The 17,313-nt window shown below is 50.9% G+C and overlaps 1 protein-coding gene across 1 annotated transcript in view; it reads left to right on the top strand.

Annotated features, from left to right (window-relative positions):
* Positions 1-17,313, top strand: part of SYNE3 (spectrin repeat containing nuclear envelope family member 3) — a 56,869-nt gene that overhangs the window by 18,595 nt on the left and 20,961 nt on the right. The window contains exons 5-12 of the mRNA XM_052659890.1: positions 1,720-2,067; positions 4,871-5,007; positions 6,858-7,032; positions 11,998-12,180; positions 13,304-13,447; positions 14,312-14,446; positions 16,521-16,682; positions 16,847-17,019. Coding sequence (XP_052515850.1) covers positions 1,720-2,067; positions 4,871-5,007; positions 6,858-7,032; positions 11,998-12,180; positions 13,304-13,447; positions 14,312-14,446; positions 16,521-16,682; positions 16,847-17,019 — 1,457 coding nt within the window. The remainder of the gene's footprint in view (positions 1-1,719; positions 2,068-4,870; positions 5,008-6,857; positions 7,033-11,997; positions 12,181-13,303; positions 13,448-14,311; positions 14,447-16,520; positions 16,683-16,846; positions 17,020-17,313) is intronic.

Raw genomic sequence — 17,313 nt, 5'->3', positions numbered from 1 at the left:
CACCTGGGAAGCACGTACAAGGCGTATTTGTCACTAAAAAGGAATAAAGTGCTGTTATACATGACAACATAGAAGAATCTAAAAACATTATACTGAGTGAAAGAAGCCAGTTTTAAAAATTAACTTATTCTATGATTTCAAATAGATGAAATTCTAGAATATTCTGGCATGTTAGACATGCTCTGTATTTTGATAACAATATGAACTTCATGGGCATGTATATTTCTCAAAACTCTTTGAACAGTAATACTCAGGAGCTGCATGCTGTTGCTGCTGCTGCTAAGTCACTTCAGTCGTGTCCGACTCTGTGCAACCGCAAAGACGGCAGCCCACCAGGCTCCCCCGTCCCTGGGATTCTCCAGGCAAGAGCACTGGAGTGGGTTGCCATTTCCTTCTCCAGTGCATGAAAGTGAAAAGTGAAAGTGAAGTCGCTCAGTCGTGTCCAACCCTCAGCTACCCCACAGACTGCAGCCTTCCAGGCTCCTCCATCCATGGGAATTTCCAGGCGAGAGTACTGGAGTGGGGTGCCACTGCCTTCTCTGCTGCATAGATTTCCTCAGTTTACAGTGTGGCTGCATTTGGATGAGCCCATCATTGGTTGAAAATACTGTAAGCTGAAAATACATTTAATATAGCTAACCTACAAAGCATCCTAGCTTAGCCCAGCCTACCTTAAGTATGCTTAGAACATTTCCATTTGCCCAAAACCTTCTAACACAAAGCCTGTATTATGATCGTGTTGAATATCTCAAGTAATTTATTGAATACTATAGTGAAAGTGAAAAATAGATTGGTTTACACTCATTGCCACTGCCCAGCATCATGAGAGAGCATCGTGCTACTTATCACTAGCATGGGAAAGGATCAAAATTCAAAGTGAGATTTCTGCTGAATGCATATTACTCTCATGCCATCGTAAAGTCAAAAAATTGTTAAGTTGAACCATTTTAAGTCAGAGACTGCCTATACTTTACTCCATGTAAATTACACTTCAATAAAAGGTGAAAAAAAGATTTTGAAGGTATTTTCAAGTAAACCAGACTTAAAAGTGTTTATTTAGGAAGTTTTATAAAAGCGTTTATATTTTTAAAGTTAAAAGTTGATGAACATTTATTTTAAATGAAAGATTGTATCATTGTTATGAATGAAATACCAGTTCTCATTCATAATTAGTAGATAACGATACAAATATGTGTAATGACGCCAGATGGGGTCGTTAGGTTCTATTCAGGTCTGTACTTTTGCCAGCTGAAGGCTCCAAGCCTGAGGCTGCCTCTGTCTTTGTTAAAAATGAAGCTTAGGGTCTTCACTGCAGGTCTGTTCATTAAAGACTCCACACTTCCGATGCAGGAGGCATAGGTTCCATCCCTGGTCGGTGAACGAAGATCCTGCGTGCTGCATGGTGCAGTCAAAAATAAATACGTAAAAATTTAAAATAAAATAGGAAGATTAACAAATGTCAGAGAGTGTTGAAAACAGAGAAGTACCCAACAGAGACTTTCCCTTTGGCTTAGTCAAATAGCTTGTAAATGACATGGGAAGGGAATTACATCCTTAATGTTATAAAGGCAGACAGTCCACCCCTTGGAAAGGTGCCCAGGCTCCAGCCCAGCGATAGGAATTAGCACTTGGCATGATGTTCCCAGGGGCCTTGGGAAATGCAGCAAATGTTTCCTTTTCCTCTCCTATTTTTTTTTCCCCATCCTCTCTCCGCTCTAGGGCATTGCCGATGATTTTCCTAAGGGTGAGGAGTCCTTGAAGAGGCTGGAGGAGCAGGCCGTGGGGGTCACCCAGAACACCTCTCCTCTGGGTGCAGAGAAGATCACCAGAGACCTGGAGGAGATGCGGGACGTTCTGGAGAAGCTGCGTGGGCTCTGGGAGGAGGAGGAGGGAAGGTTGCGGGACCTAGTCAAGTCTAAGGGAGCCTGTGAGCAGCAGAGGGGGCAGCTGGAGGCCGAGCTGGCAGAATTCAGGAAGGACCTTCAAAGGCTGGCAGAGGAGGGCCTGGGGACCACAGCCAAGGCAGCGACCGAGGATGAGCTGGTGGCCCACTGGAGACTCTACTCGGTAAGCGGAGTTTGGCGACGCCACAGGACGATCCAGGTGCTGTGTGTGCCTCAAGGCATCCCCACTTGAAGCTCCTCCATGTAGTGGAAAGATCCTCTAAGTCTCAAGCAAACTTGATCTGGTTTTCTTGATTTTGGATCATCTAAGTTCTGAGTATAGTAGGCAAATTGAGTGCTTGTACCCATTTTCCAGATGAGGAAACTGAGACCTAGAGATTTTTTTTCCCCCCTCAACACTCCGAAGATGACATGGTAAATTGGTGGGTAAATAAGAGGTATATTGGCTCCAAGTTTGCCATTTCCGTGCCTGATAGTAGGATATGGGGGACACTTTCTGAGCACAGAGCAGGGACTGTGACATCAAGGGAAGGCTCTCAATGTAGGGAAGATCAGGTGTGTACACAGCAGGAACTCTGAAGAGGCCGAGCAGACGATGCCTGTCCTGGGGAGGGTGGAGTGGGTTCCAACCCAGACACGGCATCCAATTGGAGCACCCTCCCCCTGTGCACACCCACTCTCGTGCACACTCGCGAGAGGTTTGGCTTGAAGACAGAGAAATTTTTTAAATAAGGATTGCCACCACTCCTTTCATTCCTTATTGTACCAGCAGCCTAGCTCGTCAGTTCCATTAGGAGAAATACCTAAAAGAAAAGCCCTCGGGCCTTACCTCCACTCCTCACTGTTCTGTTTTTTTCTCTCCCGTCTAATGTTGCTCATATGCAGAAATATTTGTGCATAGATAGAAATAAAGTACACACACACTGTAGCATCAGTCAGCCTTGCAGGAGACCAGATTCACCTCAAGGGTCAACTTGGTGCCATGGTGGGAATTGCCTCCTCTGTGGGATTGTCCTCCTCGGCAGAGGGCAGGGGTGGGGTGGTGCAGCAGTGAAGGGCGGGGACTTGTGGGTCAGATTGCCCGGGTGCAAATCTTGGCTCCTCTCCTTGCCAACACGCTGACTTTGGGAAAATTGCTTTAGTCTTAGTTAAACGTGATGTGGACGTGATGATAACAGGATCTGCCTCCCACATTCCTCATGAATGTGTGAAGACCAAAAGTGCTCAGAACAGCAGAGAATCAGCACTCAGGGAGTGTATGGCTTTTACTAGGAGCTCTAAGTGAGGGACAAGGTCAAAGGGTGCAAACTCGGCAGGTTGGGGGAGAGTAAGTTCTGGAAAGCCCCGGAAACACTCGCCTGTCCTTACAGTCACCTGTCTGTGCAAGTTGCTCAGTCGTGTCTGACTGTGACCTCATGGACTATAGCCTGCCAGGCTCCTCTGTCCATGGAATTCTCCAGGCCAGAATATTGGAGTGAGTAGCCGTTCCCTCCTCCAAAGGATCTTCCCAACCCAGGGATCGAAGGTCTTCCACATTGCAGGTGGATTCTTTACCAGCTGAGCCACCAGGGAAGCCCCGTGCCCGGCTACGATTCAGAAGGCCTTTCCCAAAGCAGGAGGCTGAACACATTCCTGCAGGCGCTGTCTGTCCCTCCCGATTCAGGTGTCAGTTATGACCAAGATATGACTAACTGGAAATCAGTGAGAGGGAGTTTCAGGACTTAGTAGAGGACTTTTCTTCTTAAGCTAGCTCTTATGTTGTAAGAAGCATTCCTGCTCCGTACTCGGCGCCTGACAAATGGGGTGGCTCCCTGTTACCGTGGCAGCCGGGAAGTGGGTTCTCAGGCCAGCCGGGGTCCTGCCAGAGCCCATTCGCTTTCTACTTCCCCACCCTGCCTCCTGCTGAGTGTGGACCCTGCAAGGGTCAAGGTGAAACTCATCACTTCCTGGGACTGCAGGAAAAGGCTGTATCTCAATGCGATCGGGGCCTCCCAGGTGGCGCTAAGTGGTAAAGAACCTGTCTGCCAGTGCTGGAGAGACAGAGAGATGTGGGTTCAATCCCTGGGTCAGGAAGATCCCCTGAAGGAGGAAATGACAACCCACTCCAGTGTTCTTGCCTGGAGAATCTCACGGACAGGGGAGCCTGGCGGGCTACAGTCCATAGGGTCACAAAGAGCTGTACATGACTGAAGCAACTTAGCCTGCATGCCCTCAAACGGTTGAGTGGCGTGGTTCGGGTTGCCAGGTGGAAATATCCTGTTGACTTGCCGACAACAATAACTGCATCTGCAAATGACCTGGTTTTTTAAAAAAATTATTTGTAGTTGTGGCAGACAGGATCTTGAGTCTTCATTGCAGCATGCAGAACCTTTTTCTATCTTAATTTCAGCATGTGGGATCTAGCTTCCTGACCAGGATTGCACCCAGGCCCCACTGCTTTGGGAGCGTGGAATCTTAGCCACTGGACCACCAGGGAAGTCCCGCAAAGCATCATTGTTTCCCTCAGTGCGGGTGAGAAGTGTCAGGGGGGCCAGCTCCGACATCAGGTCCACCGTTTCCCAGCTCTGCAACCGTGAGAAAACTCTTAGCCAGAGTTTCCTTGTGTGTAAAGTGGAGATGCAGAGGACTACCCTCCAGGATCATGGCGAGACTTAGTGAAGGGGACCCCAGGGCACTGAGCACATTGTCCTGGTTCCCTGGGTGTTAGTTATCTGTGTAATTCGGTGCCAGTCCATGGCCACGCGGTGAGGTAGGTGATGAGAAAGAGAAAAACCAGCTCATCAGGAGTCAACGTTATTTGGGGGTCACAGAGCGGGAGCAGGGGGTGCAGGGGCTGAGCTCTCGGGGCCCCCGTCACTGCCGTGGGCGACCGTGTTCCCCCAGGCTGGCCCGCCCCTACGGCCCACGTTCAACCCCCTGCTGTCTCAGAACCTCACCCGCCCCCTGGGTGTCATCTGTTGCTGCAGGCGACCCGGGCGGCGCTGGCCGCGGAGGAGCCACAGGTGGACCGGCTGCAGGCCCAGCTGAAAGAGCTCATCGTCTCCCCCCAGGACCCACAGCCACTCTCAGACAGCGTGGTTGCTGCCATCCAGGAGTACCAGAGGTACCGGGTGGGCCGAGGGAGGGCCTGGACCCCACGCTCAGGGGCCTCTGCCCATCTGGCACCAGCTACAGCCAGCTTGTGCCCTCTCGCTACCTGATAACTAATAATTCTTGCTCCTCTCAATGACTGGCTGTTATAGGGTCTCCCTGGGCTCAGGCACTGACCCCTTTCCATAATATTTTGCATTCTGCTTCCAGAAAGAGACATGAACTTTGCTTTTTCCTGTGCCAAGTGGCCTTTTCACTCATTTCCATTCAGTCTCCTTATGCAACTTTGCACCAGAGACGGGTCTCCTGTGTAATGGTCCAAGGGAAGGGCTTTCCACTAGGCCAGCATCATGCCCCCACCTGCTGGCGGTACTGATGGAAGCACCTGGGCCTGACTTCAGGCCAGCTTCTACCTCCTGTCAGCCCATGGGCTTGGGCACAGTCAGAGCTCAAGGCTCTTAGCTCAGCAAAGACCAGCGGATCAGATATCCACCCCGTGTGGAACTGGGCACAGTTTAAATTTGGAATCGGTGCCTGTTTTTACTATGTGAGGCTCAGAGGGGTTTGGAACACAGCCCAGCCGTTCCCATCTCTGTTGCTGTTGTTTTAGTCGGTCAGTCGTGTCCAATTCTTTGTGACCCCATGGACTATAGCCCGCCAGGCTCCTCTGTCCATGGGATTTCCCAGACAGGAATACTGAGGTAGGTTGCCACTTTCTTCTCCAGGGGATCATCCCCCACTCAGGGATCGAACTCGCATCTCCTGCCTTGGCAGGTGGGGTGTTTTTTGTTTTTTTTTCCCCCACCACTGAGCCACCTGAGAAGCACCCCCGTCTCTGTAGCATCTCTCATTCCCTTGTCTGATACAGGAGGTTCCCCGAGGAGGAACTCAGGGAGCTCCCCCCTTGCTGGGTGTCTCTCACCCCACAGTGTTAGCAGGCCACCCTTCTGTATATTCAGAGCAGCAACCTGGTTCCCCCAGGGTGCTAGTGGGCAGTGGGGCAGGGTGGCTGAGGTCTCCTTCGCTGCTCTTGTTGAGGTGGCGGGTGCTGGTTATCTATGACTGATGCTAGACAGTCTATATACATTATATATATACATATGTATATACATGTGGGCTTTCCAGGTGATGCTAGTGGGAGAGAATCCAGCTGCAGTGCAGGAGATACAGGTTCGACCTCTGGATCAGAAAGATCCCCTGGAGGAGGGTACTGCAACCCACTTCAGTTTTCTTGCCTGGAGACTCCCATGGACAGAGGAGCCTGGCACGGTGTAGTCCATATGGTTGCAAAGAGTCAGACACGACTGAAGCGGCTTAGCATGGCGTGTCACGTGTAACTGATTTATAGTATTTTGTTGGTTTCAGGTGTACAGCAAAGTGATTCAGTTATACATATAATATATATCTATTCTTTTTCAGATTCTTTTCGTTGTAGACTATTATAAGTTATTGAATATAGTTCCCTGTGCTACATGGGCATTATATTTGAAAAATTATCTGTAGGAATTATTTGGGCCTAGTGTAACGGCATCTTACTCAAGAAGGGATTTTGTTGCTTTTGTGAGTTGCCGGGGGCAGGCCGCCTGAGTCTGAGGTCTCCATAATTCCTCTTCGAGGCTTGTTTCTTTCCCTGGTCTGGAAGCTGGGCTGCACGTCTGTTGGAGGACTGGCTTACCTCCAGAGCACTTGTATCCGGAAAGCCTAGGCCTCAGGGTCCCCTGGACAGCCCGGCAGCCTATGGAATAGGGAAGAGCTTGCCCCAGGGGCAGCACACGCGAGGTGCTCTGGGGGTCCGGGGGGAGGCCTGGCCCCTGGACTGACCCACTCTCTCCTCTCTCGGTGCCCCCTCTCCTGCGCTCACAGAATGAAGGCCAAGAGCAGCAGGCTGCACAACACCCCAACCACAGAGCTGTGGCAGCGTTTCCAGCGGCACCCCCAGAACCTGCAGCTGTGGAGGGAGCTGGCCCAGAGACTCCTGGATGTCACCGCCAGCCTGCCAGACCCGCCCTCCATCCACACCTTCCTGCCGCAGATCGAGGTAAGCCTGGTTCTGTCGGGAGGGATGGTGGGTGCCCCTGGGGGAGACCACCAGCCAAATGTGGCATTTCAGCCATCCCCGCAGGGAAAGACGTATCTCTCGGTCCTCCGGGTATCTGGGTAGAGCTCACTGTAGCAGCCTGGCGAGTCCCAAGTGCACACTTGTAATTATCAGGGATAAAAGTCACCCTCAGTTCTTGGAGAGAAGGCGAAGCCTGGTGCTTGGTGTGGCCCCAGGACTCTGCCGTGATCCGCCCACACTGGTTCTCTTCCCGACCCTGCTGCAGACAGTCCTCTGCTGGAAGTCTGAGGATGTCAGGCCATTACCTTTAATGTGTACCCACTGGGATGCGTGTGACAAGTGGTAGAAAACTGACTTTCTGGTGGTTCCAGAGCTGGCTTGATAGCTCAGTGGTATCTTCCAGAACCCAGGCTCTTTGCAGCTCTAAACTACATCTGCCTTCAGGTCCCGGGGTGGCTGCCGGCACTGCCCGTGTGCATCCTAACTGGTGTACTGGGCTCATGATATATGGCTGTGTGTCCTCGTATTTTCAGTTGACACATCTGAGCTTTTTCTCAGCATCCTTTAAAATGGTTCAATAGCATGGTTCAGTAAATCACTTTAAATGGATGCAGACTATTCCATTTGGGGGCATGCCCTTTTATTTTATTTTTTAAGTAGCCACAATTCGATTGTTGAGGTTGTTTGCAATTTTCATTGTCATAATGAATGTACATTGAATGTGTATGTACACGGAGTTTTATTTCCATTGCTAGCATTCTCCTCATTTTACTGATGAGGGATCCGGGCCAGGGAGAAGTGAGAGAGCATGTTCAAGGTCTGGCTGCTCAAGAGAAGCAGAGCTGGGGCCAGAACTGTGGGTTATAGAGTCTTGGCTAACATTCTCAGCCCTGTTTTCACTTTGGCTTCTGGAAACAGCTCTGCAGAACAAGCAGAATGATTCTTATCATTTGACTGTTGGGGAGCCACTTGCTTGAGGTTAACACAACCGTTGAGTGACAGGGCTGGCTTTGACCCAGGCCTGTCCAACTTTCCCTGCTGTGTCAGGATATTGCCTCCTGTCCTTCCCACTGGGGCAGAAAGCAAACGGGAACCTTCTAGAGGCAGGAGAGAGGTCCTGTCGCTCTAGAGTGGGACCCAGGACTCCCAGGGCAGGACTTTCACTGAGCAGTGGGTTGGAACACGTGGGGCCAGGACTTTGGCTTACTCACCTTTGGAGTCTGTTTGCTGGTTGGGAGTGTGTCTTGCATCACTCCCACTGGCCCGCCTGGGCAGAAGGGATTTCACAGGTCAGGGCTCAAGCTGCCAGCCCTCTCTTTTTTGGCCACACCATGCGGCATGTGGGATCCTAGTTCCCCAGCCAGGAATTGAGCCCGTACCCCTGGCATTGAGAGTGCAGAGTCTCAACCGCTGGACTGCTGGGGAAGTCCCAGCCCTCTCTTTTCTCGACTCAGCTTCTGCATCTAGCCTCAGAGCGGCTTGTGGATTGAAAGTGAAAGTGTTAGTTGCTCCATCATGTCTGACTCTTTGCGACCCCATGGACTGTAGCCCTCCCAACTCCTCTGTCCATGGAATTCTCCAAGCAAGAATACTGGAGTGGGTAGCCATTCCCTTCTCTAGGGGATCTTCCTGATTCAGGGATGGAACCCAGGTCTCCTGCCTTGCAGGCATGTTCTTTTCTGTCTGAGCCACCAGGGAAGCCCTGTGGGTCTGCAAAGCTCCAGCCAAAACCTGGGTGTGGCTGGTATGTTAGTTCTCTAGGGCTGCTGTAACAAAGCACCAAAAAGTGGTGCTTTTATATAAAAAAGAAAACAACAGAACTTCATTCTCTTAAAGTTCTGAAAGCTGGAAGTCCGAAGTTGACGTATCAAGAGGATCTTGCTGTCTCCAGTGGTTCTAGGGGAGACTCCTCCCTTGCCTCTTCTAGCTTCTGATGTTCCCTGCCGGTTGCTGGCATTCACTGCTTTGTAGATCCACCACTCCGATCTCCGCCTGTCATCATGGACCATCCTCCCCCTAAAGATCTCCACCACCTCTTCCCTCTGTGCATGCTGCTGCTGCTAAGTCACTTCAGTCGTGTCCGACTCTGTGCCACCCCATTGACGGCAGCCCACCAGGCCCCCCCGTCCCTGGGATTCTCCAGGCAAGAACACTGGAGTGGGTTGCCATTTCCTTCTCCAGTGCATGAAAGTGAAAAGTCAAAGTGAAATCGCTCAGTCGTGTCCGACTCTTCGCAACCCCACGGACTGCAGCCTACCAGGCTCCTCCGCCCATGGGATTTTCCAGGCAAGAGGACTGGAGTGGGGTGCCATTGCCTCCTCCGTCTGTGCGTGCATCCGGGTCTAAATCTTCCCTTTCTGTAAGGGCACCAATCAATGACCTCATTTTAACTTGATTGTCTCTGTAAAGCCCCTCTCTCCAAAGAAGGTTGCATTCTAAGGTGGTGGAGTTGAGACTTGACCAAACCTTTTTCCCCCCCACCATTTCTCTTTTGAAGGTCACAATTCAACCCAGAACAGCTGGTCAAATAATAATGGCTGAGAAGATCTATCTTTTCTTGTGAGTTCAGTGAGGGTCCTGCACTGTGTTAAATGCTTTTTAGGCATTTAAGCCTCGTGACAGCCCCACGTGCTGGGATATGCCTATTGGTCATTTACCGATGAGGAAACTGAGGCTTGGAATTACCCAGGTTCTCCCAGTCAGTGGTGGTGGTGGTGGTTTCGTCACTAAGTCGTGTCCCACTCTTGGGATCCCAGGGACTGTAGCCCACCAGGCTTCTCTGTCCATGGGATTTCCTAGGCCAGAATATTGGAGTGGGTGGCCATTTCCTTCTCTACTCCCAGTCAGTGTGCCATCCAAACTCGTGATTGCAACTTCCCAGCCTGAATTCTTCACCCTTGTGATATTGCATCTGAGTCTGGCAAAAAGGGAATGAAGGTGGCCCCCTGCCTCAAGAGGCTTGGCCTCTGTGTGGCTAATCACCAACTATACACATCATCAGCAGGTCACCTACCTGGGCTGCAGTCTTACTTCCTCTCCCAGCCCCATGCCCAGCTCATTGTCTCTGTAACATCATCAGATATCAAGTGGAAGGACTCTGGCCAGCTGAAAACAAAACACCTGACCTCCAGACTCCTGAGCCCTTGGTGAGAGAAGCAAGACATATTTACCTCCAAGAGTTGGTTGATCAATAGGACCCTGAAGTCGGGCAAAGGGCTTTGGGGCAGGAAGAGTGAGTGTCAGGTGGGAATGTGACCAGGGCAGGCTTCTTGGAGGAAGTGGGGCCTGGGCTGTGCAGAGTTCAGGCTATCTGCATGGGAGCTGGCTGCCCGTTACACGAGGCTGCAGAGTTCCCTGTTGGTCCTCTCTCTGCCCCATGAGCTCCTGCGCATCACGACCCCACTGAGATGCCACCTCCTCTGGGAGGACTTCCTGAATTCCCTCTGATCATGCTCCCCTAGGCCCTTTTGTGGTTGTTCAGTTGCTAAACTGTGTCGGACTCTTTGCAACCCCATGGACTGCAGCACGCCAGGCTTCCTTGTCCTTCACTATCTCCCGGAGTTTGCTCAAACTCATGTCTATTGTCTCAGTGATGCCATCCAACCTTCTCATCCTCTGTCACTCTCTTCTGCTCCTGCCTTCAATCTTTCTCAGCATCAGGGTCTTTTCCAATGAGTCAGCTCTTCACATCAGGTGGCTAAAGTATTGGGGCTTCAACTTCAGCGTCAGTTCTTCCAATGAATAATCAGGGTTGATTTCCTTTAGGACTGACTGGTTTGATCTCCTTGCTGTCTGAGGGACTCTCATGAGTCTTCTGTAACACCACAGTTTGACAGCAGCAATTCTTTGGTGCTCAGCCTTCTTTTGGTCCAGCTCTCACATCCATACATGACTCCTGGAAAAACCATAGCTTTGATTATATGGACTTCTGTCGGCAAAGTGATGTCCCTGCTTTTTAATATGCTGTCCGGGTTTGTAATAGCTTTTCTTCCAAGGAGGAAATGTCTTTTAAGTTCATGGTTGCAGTCACCATCCACCGTGATTTTGGAGCCCAAGAGAAAATCTATTGCTGCTTCCACTTTTTCCCCTTCTATTTGCCATGAAGTGATGGGGCCAGATGCCATTTTAGTGTTTTGAACATTGAGTTTTAAGTCAGTGTTTTCACTCTCATCAAGAAGCGCTTTAGTTTGTCCTCACTTTCTGCCATTAGAATGGTATCATCTGCATATCTGAGGTGGTTGACATTTCTCCTGGAAATCTTGATTCTAGCTTGTGATTCATCCAGCCCAGGATTTCGCATGATGTACTCTGCATATAAGTTAAATAAATAGAGTGACGATCTACAGCTTTGACACACTCCTTTCCCAGTTTTGAACCAGTCGTTTGTTCTGTGTAAGGTTCTGACTGTTGCTTCTTGACCCACATTCAGGTTTCTCTGGAGACAGGTGAGGTGGTCTGGTATTCAAAATGTCCCACACGCCAACTTGGGGATGGCCCTCTGCTGTCGGTGATGGAGAATCACTGAGTAGAAGATCAGACTGGTTCAGTCTGGGTTTGGCTGCAATGTGCAGAGTCGATCTGAGGGGCAACTGAGAGGCAGCAGATGGTCAGGAGCTGCAGGGGTCCAAGTGAGCAAGGCTGAGAGTGCACCACGGTCAGTGCGAGCCAACGGAGCGGAGACAGATTTCTGACACTCATAGGAGGCAGCCTTCTTGCTCAGGATTTGGTAACAAGATGGATGTGGGGGGTGAGAAGGGAATCAGACTGACCCTGACATTCAGGGCCTCCCGCCACCTTCCCACCTGCCTGTTTCTCCTTGCATTCACCTCTCCCTCGGCCACCAGCACAGAGGCCCAGCCTCCCAGGCAGGTGCAGCCGGACCAGGTGTGTTCCTGCTCCAGCTTCATGCTGCTCTCCTGTTCACGGAAGCCTTGTCTCCCCCAGGCGGCCCTGATGGAGAGCTCCCGCCTGAAGGTGCAGCTGATGATGCTGCAGCTGAAGAAAGACCTGCTGGGCAGCATCTTCGGCCAGGAGAGAGCCACAGCCCTGCTGGAGCAGGTGGCGACTTCCGTGAGGGACAGAGACTTGCTGCACAACTGCCTTCTGCAGAGGAAGAGCAAACTGCAGGTGAGCCCCGTCTAGGCCCTCAGCTCAGCCTCCCTGCAGCCACAGCCCTGTATCCTGACCCCAGCCCTGCCACTCGCCACCGCGTGGCCCTGGGCATGTCCTTTGTTCCACACAACCTCAGAGCCCTCATCTATATCATCTGGGTAGGATTATGGTGGGATCCTTCTCATTTGTCTGCCTCCTGCCTCTGCCCCCAAATTCCATTCTATACTCATCAAATCAGTCTTTTGCAGAGAGCTGGGAGGCAGTTAGATGGGAAGATGCAGAGAAAAACACTTGTAAACTTTAAAGCTGCGAGAGCCGGAAGCTATTTTTGTTCTTATTGCTGTTCAGTTGCTCAGTCGTGTCTGACTCTTTGCAACCCCATGGACTGCAGCGCACCAGGCTTCCCTGTCCTTCAGCAACACCTGGAGCTTACTCAAACTGACGTCCATTGAGTCAGTGATGCCATCCAACCATCTCATCCTCTGTCACCCCCTTCTCCTCCTGCCCTCAATCTTTCCCAGCATCAGGGTTTTTTCCAGTGAGTTGGCTCTTTGCATCAGGTGGCCAAAGTATTGGACAGTTTCTCCTTTCAGGTAACAATTATTTGCTAAGCATCTGAGAATGATGATAGTGGCAAAGCGATATCTCTAGGACACTGACCAGAGGCCAGGCACCTGCGAAAAGCCCCACACCCATGGTCTGAGTTATTCAACGGAGCAGACATTTAGCATACATTTTAGGGTCTGCAAGGCCTGTGATCTCTGTTGCAGCTTCTGAACTCTGCTGGTGTAGCAAGAAATCAACTGTAAATGAATGGGCATGACTGCATGTCAATACAACGTTATTTACAAGCACTGGCCTCTGGTGGGACTTGGGGTATGTGGTAGGAGATGCAATTTGCCAGCACCTATTCTAGAAGCAGAACAATTGTTAGGTGAGGACACAATGATCCTCAGAGAGGGGCATCAGATCCCCTCAAGAACTCCAGGAAGGCTTCCTGGAGGGGGTGGTTCCTGAGTGAGTAGGAGCCGGACAGGAGAAGACTGGAGAAAAAGCAGCCCGTCTGTGAGTGTCAGCTTGTGCCACAGGGAGACCGAGTGGAAGGCTGAGTTGTGTGCTCTTTGTTGTGTCTCCGCAGAGCTTACTTGCTCAGCACAAAGATTTTGGGGCGACTTTCGAACCTCTGCAGAAAAAGCTCTCAGACCTCCAAATCCGGGTCCAAGCCGAGAATGGGCTTCGGCGGGACCTTCCTGAGAAACAGGCCCAGCTTCTGAGGTTGCAGGTAAGAGGTCTGTCTGGCCTGAGTCACCTCCACTCAGATATTCACCTGTGCCGGAAGCAGCCTCCTTGCAGTAATAGTGGCCAGCCAAGCGGCAGTCAGCCCAAGCCAGAGATTGTGATCCCTCCCTGGCCCCTGAGATCTGACCTTTCCTCTCAGCTGAGTTTCGGCTGGTATGCCTGATGGTTCCTGGCCTTTAGCACCTCCAAATGGCTGATACTTGAGCCCAACAAAATAAGGTTTTTTTGCTTACTCTGTGGTCCTAAAGTCTAACATGAATACTTGCTTCTAAAGTTGCTTTGCTAAGTGTTCCTAATGAGGCCAGAGGCCTTCAGTTAAATAAGTGATTTGAGGATTAAGAATAAATATTTTAAAACACATGGACTGTAGGTAGGCTGATCATGAATCATTGTTGGCTGGGTGAGGAGCTTGCTGGTTTTTAAAATGCCCATGAAACAACAGTTACGTTTTTAAAATCCAGGCACAACTCATACATAACTGGGAGTGTTCTTTGGAAGGTATTAAAAATGATGCATTTGGGGGATTTAAAACTAAAGCTAAGATGCGATTCTCCATAAGAAGAGGTGGTCGTCAAGTAGGAGTCCAGACATGAGTCTGTCCCCCAGCGACACCTTCTGGTCTTTAGCAGTTTATTTTCATGGTGTCGCAGGAATATTTTCATCTCATTTAAAAAATTCTCACCATTCCTAAGAGTGGACCCATCAGACAGCCGTATGGTGTGGCTGATGGAGTTGGGGAGTCCCGCCATCCCTGAACCCTCCTGGTCTTTGCATTCAGGGTCCCCACCCTGATCAGCATCCACGAGAAGGAGAAAGGATGTTCCACTCATTCCTTCCTTTCCTGCAGGGGCTGCAGGAGGAGGGGATGGACCTGGGGTCTCAGGTGGAGGCCATGAGGCCCCTCTTCCAGGGGAACCCTAACCATCAGCACAAAATGGACCAGCTTTCTGCCGCCCACCAGGCCCTGCAGAGGTCTCTGGAGGTAAGGGGCCAGCAGAGGGTCTGTGTCAACAGACGCCAGGTCCCTGGAATCTGTCCGCCCCTCCTGAGGACTTTCTCCCTCTTTTCTTCCGTCGTTCCTTCCAACCCTTCTTTTTCTTTCTCCCTTTCTTTCTTTTTTCCCTTCCTCATTTGTTCATGATTGAGCGTCTCCTGTATGCCAGGCAGGATGCTGGGTCCTGAGGATGAAGACACTGTGAGCAGGACAGCGAGCCCCCTGCCTTCCTGGGGCTTAAGTGCCGATGGGTAGATGGACAACAAGTCAGCAACAAGTTAAACAAACGATTCCACATGTCAAACATACGCATCCACAAGTGAAACATACAATTCCGCACATGCCAGGAGACCAAAGCACGGAGCATGCTGCACCCACACAGGAGCCCCCCGTCGTGTTTGCTGCGTTCATGCCAGGTTGCAAGTTGGGTCCCGATGGCTGTGAGCTCTGTCTGCGGCGCCCTCTGGTGGCCACCTGGATCCTTCTTGTGTCTGTGGTGGACTGACCGCAGTGTGGAGGAGGCAATGGCACCCCACTCCAGTACTCTTGCCTGGAAAACCTCATGGACGGAGGAGCCTGGTAGGCTGCAGTCCATGGGGTTGCGAAGGGTCGGACACGACTGAATGATTTCACTTTGACTTTTCACTTTCATGCATTGGAGAAGGAAATGGCAACCCACTCCAGTATTCTTGCCTAGAGAATCCCAGGGATGGGGGAGCCTGGTGGGTTGCTGTCTATGGGGTCGCACAGAGTCGGACACGGCTGAAGCGACTTAGCAGCAGCAGGGTGGTGTGGGTAGTGGGACAAGCTGAAATGTCTGTCCCAGCCCTACCCTGACGACACTGATTCAAGTGAAGTCCTGGGTCTGCATCTGTAACAAGAGTCCCAGGTGTGCAAAGCCAGCTCTCAGGCATCCGCAGCTCAGGAAAGTGTTTAGTTTAAGGCAGGATTTCTCACCCTTCCGGACCCTGTGTGCTCTATTTTAATAAAGAATTTCTGGCATCGTCTTTGCAACCCTGAAATTCATAGATAGTACAAGTTACCCACACGATTCACAAATTTAATATAATGCTTTTTCTATCATCAAAAAGTGAAATAAAAGCAAACAAATGATAAGGAAATAATATGTTAATAATAACCTATAATGGAAAAAGACTCTGAAAAAGAAAATGTACATATACAGATATCTATATAGATGTATACATATTTATATTGATAGACATTTAATGAAATCACATTGCTATGCACCTGAAACACTGTAAATCAATTATTGCTGTTGTTCAGTTACTCAGTTGCATTTGACTGTTTGCGACCCCATGGACTGCAGCATGCCGGGCTACCCTATCCTCCACTATCCCCCGGAGTTTGCTCAAACTCATGTCTATTAAGTCAACACTGCCATCCAACCATCTCATCTTCTGTTGCACCCTTTTCCTCCTGCCCTCAATCTTTCCCAGCATCAGGGTCTTTTCCAATGAGTCAGCTCCTCACATCAGGTGGCCAAAGTACTGGAGCTTCAGCTTCAGCATCAGTCCTCCTAGTGAATAGTCAGGGTTGATTTCCTATTCAACTATATGTCAATGAAAAAATAAAATAATGCTTTTCAATAAAGTAAGTGCTTCTAGATGGCGATCAGAATATACCCACTCTATTCGGCCGCAAAGTGAAGTTCACACCTGTTGTGTTACATGCAGGGGTGAAATGGTTGTGCCACACAGATGCCTGTTCAGCTTTAGTAGGCACTGACTGATAGTCTTCCCAAGTGGGTGTACCAGTTTATACCCCACACTGGTGGTGGAAGAGAGCACCCATCGCCCATACCCTCACCCAGACTTGGTACTTCCCATAAAAGCAGAACAGGCTTAGAGGCACTTTAAACCAGACTTGGTCTTTCCAGAGTCAATTCCTTGCATTGTGCAGAAGAGAAGATCAACCTCTCGTGTTCCTCCCTGGGTGGGGAGCCCTGGGGGCCATCTCACCCCAGGGCTCTGGCAGGGCTGAGGGTCCTGCAGGATGGGGTAGCCAGGGGTTTCAGCCTGGTTCCCCTGGGGCTGTTCCACAGGACCTCCTGGAAGGACGCCAGCAGAGCCTGCAGGAACATTGCACCTTCAACCACGATCTGCTGAAGCTGCGGCAGTGGATCTCTGTGATCACACAGAAGCTGGAGGCTTACCGTGGGGACACGGGCCCATGGGATGCCCAGTCCCGGGAGGCTGAGGTTGAGGTAAGATGAATCTCCTCACAGAGATGCTTATTCTCTCCCCTGCATCCCAAAGGCAGGTTCGGGGGCGGAGGGTGGTGAATGGTGCTCTCATACCAGGGAGCAGACACCCCACCACCCCAGGACTTAACTGTGTGTGTGTATGTGTGTGATTGTATGTCCTTTAGAGGCTGCTGGCTGAATTCCCGGAGAAGGAAGCCCAGCTGCCCGTGATGGAAGCGCTCGGCCGGCTGGTGATGGAGGCGTCTTCTCTGGAGGGAGCTGCTGTGGTCCAAGGGGAGCTGGAGGAGCTGACCAAGTCATGGAGGGCCTTGAGGCAGCTGGAGGAGAGCCTGCTGAGGTGAGAGGGCCTCCTGGGTTGGAGCCTGGTCTCAGACAACCCTCCTTCCCAGCAGGGAGAGCTCAGCCGTGTTCCTAGAACAGATGGCTGGGGTTCTGCTGTGTGCCAGGCGTGGTGCCAGGTGCCTCCGGGCATCCCCAGGCAATTCTAAGTAGAGGCAGTATGAGCAGGGAAGCGTCCCAGTTTAGCCTCCAGCCCCTGCTGGCTGGGGCCTCACCTGCATCGGTAGATATATGCCCCTTGATGATGGTAATGTGAGTCTCGGGCAGGGAACTGAAAACGCAGGTGCCCTGG

The sequence above is a fragment of the Budorcas taxicolor genome, chromosome 21 (genome assembly GCF_023091745.1).
Source record: "Budorcas taxicolor isolate Tak-1 chromosome 21, Takin1.1, whole genome shotgun sequence".
Lineage (NCBI taxonomy): Eukaryota > Metazoa > Chordata > Mammalia > Artiodactyla > Bovidae > Budorcas > Budorcas taxicolor.
Note: the sequence above shows the minus strand (reverse complement) of the source record. Positions and strands in the feature narration are given on the sequence as shown.